The 9916-nt window shown below is 41.5% G+C and overlaps 3 protein-coding genes across 5 annotated transcripts in view; 1 reads left to right on the top strand and 2 right to left on the bottom strand.

Moving 5' to 3' along the window:
* Nucleotides 1–119: 119 nt before the first annotated feature.
* On the bottom strand, nucleotides 120–1797 carry maip1 (matrix AAA peptidase interacting protein 1). Its single transcript, XM_088414592.1, has 5 exons — nucleotides 1444–1797; nucleotides 1129–1200; nucleotides 837–963; nucleotides 470–620; nucleotides 120–392 (listed from the first exon to the last, which is right to left on the bottom strand). The coding sequence occupies exons 1-5, from the start codon at nucleotides 1762–1764 to the stop codon at nucleotides 314–316; spliced, it is 750 nt and encodes a 249-aa protein (XP_088270718.1). The 5' UTR covers nucleotides 1765–1797; the 3' UTR covers nucleotides 120–313.
* A 12-nt stretch (nucleotides 1798–1809) lies between these two features.
* Nucleotides 1810–4764, top strand: tyw5 (tRNA-yW synthesizing protein 5). Of its 3 annotated transcripts, none has more exons than XM_088414590.1 (8): nucleotides 1810–2324; nucleotides 2582–2748; nucleotides 2811–2880; nucleotides 2949–2993; nucleotides 3114–3251; nucleotides 3318–3405; nucleotides 3678–3794; nucleotides 4115–4764. In XM_088414590.1, exons 1-8 carry the CDS (start codon nucleotides 2244–2246, stop codon nucleotides 4390–4392), a joined length of 984 nt encoding a protein of 327 aa, XP_088270716.1. In that variant the 5' UTR covers nucleotides 1810–2243; the 3' UTR covers nucleotides 4393–4764. The 3 variants fall into 3 exon arrangements, with proteins under 3 accessions (XP_088270716.1, XP_088270714.1, XP_088270717.1); XM_088414588.1 differs by having other exon boundaries at nucleotides 1812–2324; nucleotides 2599–2748; XM_088414591.1 differs by having other exon boundaries at nucleotides 1813–2324; nucleotides 2594–2748.
* Nucleotides 4668–9916, bottom strand: part of lrrfip1a (leucine rich repeat (in FLII) interacting protein 1a) — a 30538-nt gene continuing 25289 nt past the window's right edge. Inside the window, exons 21-25 of the mRNA XM_088415016.1 lie at nucleotides 7615–7664; nucleotides 7362–7482; nucleotides 6444–6523; nucleotides 6242–6346; nucleotides 4668–5225 (exon numbers count right to left, since the gene is read on the bottom strand). Coding sequence (XP_088271142.1) covers nucleotides 5118–5225; nucleotides 6242–6346; nucleotides 6444–6523; nucleotides 7362–7482; nucleotides 7615–7664 — 464 coding nt within the window. The 3' untranslated portion in view covers nucleotides 4668–5117. The remainder of the gene's footprint in view (nucleotides 5226–6241; nucleotides 6347–6443; nucleotides 6524–7361; nucleotides 7483–7614; nucleotides 7665–9916) is intronic.

Genomic DNA, 9916 nt, shown 5'->3' with positions numbered 1-9916 from the left:
GGACATCTGTGACTTGACTCAAACTGGACTTGGACCCCATAAAAGCGGACTTGAGTACTACCCTGGTAAAAACGTCAATACCGTCCCAAAAAATAACATAAGGGTCATCAACATTGACCTTTTGTCAGGACACACATTTTCACAAGGTTTAATTAAAAGATTCATTTCATCAGAACTACATACAGTATCAAAATCCTGGTGACATATGCTTTCAGTCAGTGTGTGAAATCCCGAAGACAGCGTCCATTGTCTTGGGAATCTAGTCGAGTTTTTTTTTTTTTTAAAGCATTTTCACTGGATTGTTTGTCACGTTTCAGTCTAAAAGCTTGGAGTGCTCTATCCGTGTAATGGTCCAGTCTGGTGCCACGCCTTTTGTAAACTCCCTTTGAAATCTGGAAGCATTCACAGAAGGGAAAAAAAATATAGTAGGAAGTGGAAAAAGGGGAGGGTCACACTTGTCGGCACTCACTCGTAGTTAGCGGTGAGCAGCCTCTTGCTCTCCGCCTCGCCCTCTGCGCCGACGGCCACCTGGAAGATACGAGTTCCCTCCACGGTGTCGTCGGGCAGACGTGCGCTGGTCAGGTACCAGAACCGCATCAAAATGCTCACAAACCTTCTCCCTGGTGGACAACATGGTAACATGGGCATAAGCATCACCGTCACGTCATGAAAGTATTTCAAATGGAGAAACAAAAACATTTACAATCACAAGTAAAACTGGATTTAGAGAACATACCAGTATTTTCTCCGGTCAGGATGATTTAAACTTAATAAGACAGAAATTGTTTTGTGTTTGCGACAGAAGCTGAAAATCATAGCAGATGTGATCACTTCACCCTTATCATCGTAGTAGATCCCCACGTCCCCCGGCGTGGTGTACATGAGCTGGTCGGGCTGGGCTGACAGCGCAGTCTTGTAGCTTGGTGGGAGAAGGCTGCATTTCTCCTCCAGCTTTCCGATTAACTGACAGAAAAACATGTAAAAAAGGGAAATCTTTTAAATGCATGCAAACAGCTTGAAGCAAGCACAATTTGATTCTGTGCTTATTTTACTCCCCACAAAGTAAGGCTGTTTGGGAGTCTTTCATTTCTTCTTCTGTACTTTTTAAAAGTGCTGCTCTGTACTTACGTCACTGGCCACCAGCCCTTCGAGAGCAGCAAACTGACACTGGGACAGCAGTTTGGAAACATGGCAGAAAGCCTGCCAACAGCAAAAACAAAATATAAACACTGGAAAACAATAATTACTCTTACAAATACATGACCAATATTCAGACCAAGGCCACATAATAGCAAAATAAATCAACTGGTTGCATGGAAAGCTCTTAGGTGATCAAATTGAATGAACTCCAATCGCACGGAATGTTTTGTTTACAAAGAGAGAGTAACTTTTGCCACCCGGAAGTATGTGTGACGTCACGTCATTTCATGAAATCATACGAACCTGTTTGGCCCCTTCCGTAAACTCCTCTATGTTGAATTCGGAATCAAAATAGGTTCTGATGAGGAAATAGTAGACCCGCGTCCGAAGCCACACGAACGGGTTCGGGATACCAAGAACTACCACCTTCTGATGGGGTTTTGGTTCACCGCGGTCGGAACTGTACGCCCGCACCGCCAGCGCTTCTCCGACTCCGGAGGGAGCAAGGACACATAACTGGGATTTTAAACATCGCTTCAGGTGGACGCTCTCGTGGGTTGTAGCGCGACCATAGCAGCGTAACAACGACCACTTGGAACAATTTCTTAGTATGAAGAGCGCCATCTTTGTTTCGGCACATTTCCGGTCCGGTAACTTAAATCTTCCGGTTGTTTTAAGTATTGGATTTTATTGGTTGTTATGTACATTCGCACATTTATTTAAATACATAACTGGTATCAATTTGAAGAATTAAGATTTTAGAGGTGGTATACGAGTACCATTTGAAGTGCAGGAAAAATTGTGTTAATTTGTTTCTGTCATAACATTCACAATGTAACACTTATTTCCTGTCCGTCAACTTGTATATTCCGGGTGTTACGGCTTTAATTATCTGGCAATATCGGTATGCAAACACATTGAAAATCTAAATGATTCAATAAACTAAATTAAATAATGAACGTCAATGAACATCGCTCGGTACAACATTTAGGGCACACCATTAGTCTTGTTTGGAACCTTTGTTGCCGACGGAAACCTTTGCATGTAACACAATAACAGTGCACTGTTTTGTACATGTCACTTATGTTAGACTGTATGTTCAAATGGCGACTCAAAAGAAAATCTCTGTTCCTGTGTTTACAGAGGTTGATAGGGATGTTTTTCTTCGAGAGATATATGCACAGGTATTTTTTAACTCCCCTCACGCCATTATTATGCTGCTTGCACATCTGACTACATAAAATTATTCATACTGTTCTGTATATCTTTTTAGAGCCCACGTTATTTTTAAATCGTTAACTCTGTCGGATAATGGAAAATTGGAGACGATTTTATTTTGCATTAAAGTTGCAAGGTCTTTTGAATTTTTTTTTTTAATAGTTAAACCATTCAAACAATGAAGCAATATCACACACGAAGGATGTCATCATCATTTCCTAAGTTTGTTCTTCAGCGTAGACCTGCTGTGCTCCGAGGTGTGTGTCTGGGCCCCTGCCTGGACAAGTGGACTGTGGACTATCTTGCCCAGAAGGGAGGTGACAAGGAGGTGAAGGTCCACGTCTCCAGCGTGCCGCAGATGAACTTTCTTCATAAAAACTTTGTGTACAGGTGAGCTTTATCTTCCCATGCAGTTGTCAGAAATCGTGAAAATACCTCATTGTGGGAGACAGGACCCTTCCGTTCGACGAGTTTGTGAAGAGGACGTCTGAGGAGAAACATGTAGACTTTTTCCTGTGCGAGGTACAACTGGATACAAAATTTTTCATCTGACGATCACACACTTTCTGAAATCTTCAATCTTGTTCCAGGATGAGTGCTATTACCTTCGATCCTTGGGAGAAGATGTCCGAAAGGTACCAATTTAAAGAAAAAAAAAAAAGCCATTTTCAAGCAACCATTTTAGCGCAATTTGGCCATTTCAAAGCCAAGTTGACCTTGATGTGACTTATTTCGCCGTTGTCGCCTTTTGCCAGGAACCAGCTGACCTGCGGAAACAGTTCCCCGAGCTTGCAGAGGACTTTCACATCCCCAACTTCTTTGAGCCCGGTCAGTTCTTCTCCAGCGTGTTCCGCATCAGCTCCCGCCGCCTGCAGCTATGGACGCATTACGACGTGAGTGCGGCAGGCGGCCGGCAAAGTGACCTATGACCTTAAAGATTCCAACCTGAAACTTTCCAGGTGATGGACAACCTTCTAGCTCAGGTGACGGGCAGGAAGAGAGTGGTCCTTTACAGCCCCCAGGATGCATTGCACCTCTATTTGACAGGCTTGTGCAACGCTATACATTGTACTGATTTACATTTATCTGCTCCAGTGGATCTGTTTTTTTTTTCACCTACTTAAAACATATTCCTTTAGTTTTGCTGCACTATAAGTCGTTAAAATCTAGTGGGTTTTGGCCCCCTCTAGTGGTATGTTTAGAAAAAACTTCAGCAGAGCCAGTCTGCAATTTGGGTTTGGAGCAGCTTTTTTGGGGGTCAAATTTAGACTCGTTTTGGAGTCTAACGTCTTTTGTTTTTTTTATTTTAACGTTTTTAGGTGACAAATCCGAAGTCTTGGACATTGACTCGCCAGATGTGAACTTGTACCCGGAGTTTGTGAAGGCAGTGAGACACGAATGTGTGCTGGAACCTGGAGATCTGCTTTTCATTCCCGGTAAAACGCCTTCAGAAATTCCATGTCCTTTTTCTTAGCTATTCTAAACCGTCTTGAAAAAAATAGTAAATCAGTGCTGTGCCATTTGTGTCTGATTGAGTAAAACTTTGGACCTGTAGTGGCATCTCAAGGCATGTTTTATTCAGCAAGGCTCCATGTTCCAATAAATTCACTCTTAATTTGAAAAGAAAGCTTTGTTTGTTACAGCATTACATTTGCCTATACTTAAAGGAACATGTTTAAAATCTCTCGTACCTCATTTGAGAAACTGGCGACCTATCACACAGGACAGGCGCAAAACATTTTCTATGTTTTGGCAGCATTGTGGTTCCACAACACCCTGGCCCTAGAGTTCGGCGTGGGCGTCAACGTGTTTTGGCGCCAACTACCCGCCGAAAGCTACGACAAAAGGGACCCGTACGGCAACAAAGATCCTGTGGCCGCCAGCCGCGCCCTCCAAGCCCTGGAGAGGGCGCTGCGTTGTCTCGATGAACTGCCGCCAGAGTACGGCGATTTTTACGGACGCCGCATGATTCAGCGAATCCAGGAGCGGACGTTCCTCGACTGTCTATCAAACCCACAGAAGGCCTCAGACTGATTTTACCCCACAAAGTTGGACTGAAACATCTGTAGATGTTCAAAAGCCATGAAGAAAAAAAAAGCCTTTAGTGTTTGCTTGTGATTGGCTTATTTGAGGAAATTCCTTTCCAGTTGGTCAAAATGCCACTTTGCCACTTCAAGCCATGGGATGCTGGTACTTTTTTGGACAAAAATAGACTTTTAAGTTATTTTAGGACCTCCATTTTTCAACCATTGTCAGAAGGCTCAGGAACTTCTCAAGCACTAATAAAACATTTCAGGCCAGAGTCAATGTCAAAATTGCAGCAAAGGTTTTGACACTTTATTGCACAAAGATAACTCTTGTTTGTATGACATTCATAATTAAAGCTTTTTTTTTGTAAACAGTGAAGCAGCATCTCCCCCAGTGTCTTTGACGTCTTCACCGCTTTGAGTCCCGCTTGTCACATTTCTTCGGTATCTTCTAAAACAGTTTGGCGTTGAAATGCAAAGTGAGCAAAAACACTCGCAAATGTGCACTTTGATTTACAAAGACACACAAAAAGCACACCCTCACTCATCCACTCCCCAAAAATAAAAGTTGATAGCGACGCTACGGTGAACAGGAAGGCAAAGGAGAGCGAGCCATTCTTCGGCATCGTCCATCGTGTGGAGGTTGCGCTAAAAAAAAAAAAGCAGCTTCCCGGTTTCTTACCGGACACCACCAGGGATGGCACACGGCTAGCGTGACAGGTAGGATGTGGGCTAGGGCGTCTGGGCCATGCCGCGGTTGGACTTCATCTTCTCCAGTCGCTTGTTGAGGTGGCTGTTGCTGGACTCCAGCTCGTCCACTTTGTCCAGTGCTGATCGCAGCTGAGACGGCCAAAAAGAGAGAAGAGGGCACGAGATTCAAAGTGCTTGGATAAACAACAGTAACACTAGCTCCCACTGGATTTGCAGTTTTGCTAACACACAAAATTTTGTGTGGACAAATTTAAACGACTTTGCTCTACTTGCTTATCTTGGGTGTTATTCCATTCATGGCCACTAGATGGATGCACCATATTTTGTGTGACGGTTTGAAAAGGTGAAAGGGGAAGTAAACAGAACTTTGAAAGTTCTTTGTGGCCCCCACTCTGTAAAGAGGGCATCCTGATTAACGTTTTATTTGTGGAATATGAATTAAGAGACAAATTCCTCAGTTTTTATCCATTTGGGGGGGGGGGGGGGGGGGGGGGGTTATCACTGGCTATCGCCTGCAAATATAAACAAGTGGGGGAGCACAGAACATATTGTAAAGACTTTTGTGGTTTTAAATTGAATATTGACTTATGACTTATAAAAAAAAAACAACTTGAGAATGCTGAGATCTGTGAGGTGTTGCCGCACTTCCAAATTTAACCTACTTGTCACTTGAGAAGGGGAAAAACACGAAAAAAATTAATCATAAATCAAAAAATGACTTGAGAACACAAACAACCCTTGATAGAATATTCAAAAAAAGTTCGAAGAAGTTATGAAATTTCGCTTCATTGATACAAATGTCTGGTTGAATTGACCCCATTTTATTTCTTCAAATAAATGCACAAAACAAAATCATCTGACTAAATGTTCATTTTTTTAAAATGAACGTGTAGTCTTTCAATCCAAATGCAACCAACATTTTTTTTCCATTTGTTCCAATATGACAACTAATAAACATTTGTGTAGATTTTCCTCGTGTGTTCGTTCACTGTGCCAACACGGCTTCATGCGTCATCCTTGACACAAATTTTCTACGAGTTCCAATCCGCTGTTTTTCCAGAACCCCCTCCCCCGATAGCTCGACACCTTTTAACCAATCACCTCAGTCTTAGTCCTCGCTTGACTGAAATAAACGAGTGTCTCACCTCTCGCTGCAGCTTCCTTTTTTCCGCTTTGAGCTCGTCCTCCACCTTTTCTGCATTTTCCGCCGCCGACTTGTAGCGGCTCACCTGACCCTCAAGTCGGCTCACCTGCGCCACGTGAAAAAAAAAAAAAAAAAAGCTTCATAAAATAGCTGAACAACAACAAAATATATCTTTTCTTTTGAAAAAAAGTTGGCCATTTTACATTTTGTTCCAATGCAGTCACTTCTTGCTCCGCTTTTACGAGTTTGAACTTCATGTCGCTTATTTGCCTGCTGGAGTCTCCTGATAAAATAAACATAAAATATTATTGTACTGAATTTAGGGCTGTTTACCTTTGTGGACAATCATTTTTTTCATCTTTTTGGCACGTTAGAGGAAGGTCTTTGTCTTAACCTCTTCAGATCTAAGCAGCGTGCTGGAGGACATGACACGTTTGCATCTCTAAACCAATAAATACGCAACATTTTGATGATGTTGAACCACTTCTGGAAGAAGATGACTGGATGAAGATTTTACCGATCGAAATGAATTTATGATGCTTAACCCGCTCTACATGGCGTTTTTGGATCCTGATTGCCCTCAAAATGTGCGTTCAAAATGGCAAACGTGCTCATTTTTGATCATTTAGTCAAACAAAACTTGTTTTCTGTAACATTTTAAAGGTTACGAGTGATAATATGCAGTTGTGTTGTAAAAATATAATTATTTTGGAGGATTTTTTTTCCAAAGTGTAGGTGTGCCTCACAGTGGTGTAAACGCGGTGAAGTTCAGTAATACGGTATCAATAGATCTTGCAGAGTTGACTCAACAAGTTGGCTCTGAAAATACTTAGGAATCTTTTTTTTTTCTATTAACCCCTTAACACGCTATGAGTGTCTTAAAATAGTTCACCAGTGACGAGGCACTGTGACTTATTTGTCGTGAACACGGTCCACAGTTCTTAATGTACCAAATATTCATTATTTTGTTTAAAAATAAAATAGATTGTGTTTACTGGAAAAAAGTAAGAGCTGTAATTTTAATACCATATTTTTGCTCATGGTTATCAAAGTCATAATTTTTTATCAGCCCATGCCTAATCGTATTGTCGAAAAGAGCATTCACTGATGTGCGCGCTTACTTTGTAGTTCAATGATGTTTGGATCATTCCCGTTTTCCAAATGCTCGCCCTCTGCACACAATGTGCCATCGGTGCCATTTTTCTGGCTTTTCTGGTCCACTTGAGCTTTTAGCGTCTTTATCTGAAGAAAAAAAAAAACACAGTGAGGAGAAAAAAAACCTTAGTGAGTAAAACTACTAAATTTGAATCCTCGCAATAAAGTCATTATTCCAAATGCATCCTACGCATATTCTCAGATAAAAGAACAACTTACCTGCTCGATCATTTTTTCACGTTCGTCCACTAGTTTCCTGAGTCGAATCTCTAGGAGGGCACAGCGGATAGAAATAAAGATAAAGCTTTGACGACAACAACGAGCGGCAAAAATATCAGGTATGTCGATAGATTAGCATGAATATAAATAAGAAGTGCACAAGGCGATATAAGTGAACATACCAGGAGTGGGTGGAGCCAAAGGTGTGGTGTGAGGGGAGGGGCTTGGTTGGGAGGCAGATGCATGCAAAACGTGCAGGCATCCACGGAGCAGAGCGTGAGGGGGGGTCGCTTAACATGCATACAAACTCAGGAGGGGAGGGAACAGTACACACAACTAATAGCACACTCACAAAAGCAAACTTCAAAAATGCACTGATCCCCCGTTATTTGTGGGGTTTAAGGATTCAGCCCTGTTGCAAATAGTGACAATTCAACAATAATTGAGGCTTGCTTCAACTTATTATTTAGCATTTAAACACAAGAATAATACAGGCAAATTGCACATAAGCGAATCACGGCACATAGATTAGACTGGTGCCAAAGATACAGGTTTGGTCCAAAAGCGTATAAAACAAGATTTTAATCCAAAAGGTCAGGGAGCTAAGATTAAACAGGAATCTGTTAAAATTCTTAATTTCATTTCTTGTATGTTTTGTAATACATGCGTGTCACATCTAGGCAGCTGTCAACCGTAGCTTGATGAAAAACTAAAGACACGTTCCGCTTGAAGCATGGCAGGTGTAGTTACTCTATCCACCACTAGGGTGACCGGAAGTGACGTTAAAACAGTGAGCAGGCAGGCTACACTAGTTAACGTGTGCTTCAAAACTTGTGAATGATTCAAACCGCAGAGGACAGATTGGAAAATAGATTCTGTGATTCAACTTTGGTTTAGCTACTATCTAATCATTTGTAATGACAGTTATGATTTGTAAAGAGTTTCTAAGCAAAATCTTCACTCCCTGATCTTTTTAGTGAAGAACAGAGGACAGGCTCCTGGAAGATTCATAAATTTGAATTCGCTGAATGCCCAAAACATGAATATGCGGGGGTTCACTGTAGACAACTAAATGCTTGATAAGCAATACTTCTTACACAATTATGACATGGATATTTATAGATTTTTGATTGACATCTTTTTTAATGTGGACGGAGCATATTTTGTAAGTGTAACAAAAAGCGACACTTCGCTTGCATTGCTTTAAATGTAACCCCAAAACAATCCCAAGTAGACACCTCCTAACCTGAGCTATTAAACTTCATCTTAATGGAAACTTCTTACCAGAGCCCAAAATTCTGAAACTCTAATGCTAATCCTAACCACAAAGTATTCCCAAATAATAAGCAAAAATCAACATTGCCATATTTCAATTTGACCTGTGTAAAAAAAAAAAAAAAAAGTTTTTGGTCTATTTCTCCATTTTGTATCAGTTAGCTACAACACAAAAATATGACCAAGTTCCTTCAATAGTAGGGAAAACGGGGAACTGAAAAGGATGAAATGGTGTAACACATAACAGCATTTGTTTTAAAAAAAAAAAAAGTTTGCAATTTTGCACTTGTTGCATTTTTGACACAATTTGCAAACAATTCAAAGTTCATGAAGTCCATAGAAAAGCGATACAGTCGTCATTTAAGTAAAAAAGCCTGCCTGAACAGAGTAAAAAATTTAAAAAAACAACAAACATAAATTTACATTTTCGAAACGTAAGTGCTAAGTCACCTTGCAGTCATCTTTGCCCCTGCTTTTGCCCTTCTTTCCGTTTTTCTTGTCGTTTTTTCCAGAGAGGGGCATTTCCCTATTGTTGAGGCTGCCACTCAAGTCTTGCTGTTTGTCAAGGGCATTCGATGATTCTACCGGTAAAGCCGAAGCCCCAGGCGGGAATTGAGATTTGTTCTTGGTCTCTGGGTCTCCGGTGTTGCTAAGGTCTCGATTCTGCTCCACGTGGCTTAACTCATTCGTGCTGTCTACCGTTCCCCAAACTTCTGATGAGGATTCCGTGTTAGGCAAATTGTTTGGTTCAGCCTCGTTGTCTGCCGCGACTCCGCGTGCACACGCCTCGCTAGCCGCTGGATTTTCACTATTACTGTTATTGTTATTATTGCACTCTTCATCGGGCAGGACTTCAACACCCATCTCAAGTTCTGGCTGCTCCGGATTCTCTGGCGGGACTTCAAGTGAAAACCCTTGGAGATTGCAGTTAAGGGTATTTCGTTCATCTGACAGGACTTGAGCTTCCCGATTTTTCGCCGTCTGCATCTCGACGGCTGCGTCGATATCCATGTCGTCAAAATCAAAG

This window comes from Hippichthys cyanospilos, chromosome 5, assembly GCF_059441005.1.
Source record: "Hippichthys cyanospilos isolate Australia breed blue-spotted pipefish chromosome 5, RoL_Hcya_1.0, whole genome shotgun sequence".
NCBI classification, from domain to species: domain Eukaryota; kingdom Metazoa; phylum Chordata; class Actinopteri; order Syngnathiformes; family Syngnathidae; genus Hippichthys; species Hippichthys cyanospilos.
The sequence above is the reverse complement of the archived record's forward strand: the minus strand, read 5'-3'. Positions and strand labels throughout refer to the sequence as shown.

What these genes read in the sequence shown, in the direction of transcription:
- maip1 (XM_088414592.1), bottom strand. Translation starts at nt 1,764, where the DNA reads ATGGCGCTCTTCATACTAAGAAATTGTTCCAAGTGGTCGTTGTTACGC. An exon ending in TTACGGAAGGGGCCAAACAG is followed by an intron (nt 1,201 to 1,443) that starts GTTCGTATGATT and finishes TGCTGTTGGCAG; the next exon opens with GCTTTCTGCCATGTTTCCAA. An exon ending in CTGCTCACCGCTAACTACGA is followed by an intron (nt 393 to 469) that starts GTGAGTGCCGAC and finishes GAATGCTTCCAG; the next exon opens with ATTTCAAAGGGAGTTTACAA.
- tyw5 (XM_088414588.1), top strand. Translation starts at nt 2,215, where the DNA reads ATGTCACTTATGTTAGACTGTATGTTCAAATGGCGACTCAAAAGAAAA. An exon ending in TAGACTTTTTCCTGTGCGAG is followed by an intron (nt 2,881 to 2,948) that starts GTACAACTGGAT and finishes ATCTTGTTCCAG; the next exon opens with GATGAGTGCTATTACCTTCG. An exon ending in AGCTATGGACGCATTACGAC is followed by an intron (nt 3,252 to 3,317) that starts GTGAGTGCGGCA and finishes GAAACTTTCCAG; the next exon opens with GTGATGGACAACCTTCTAGC.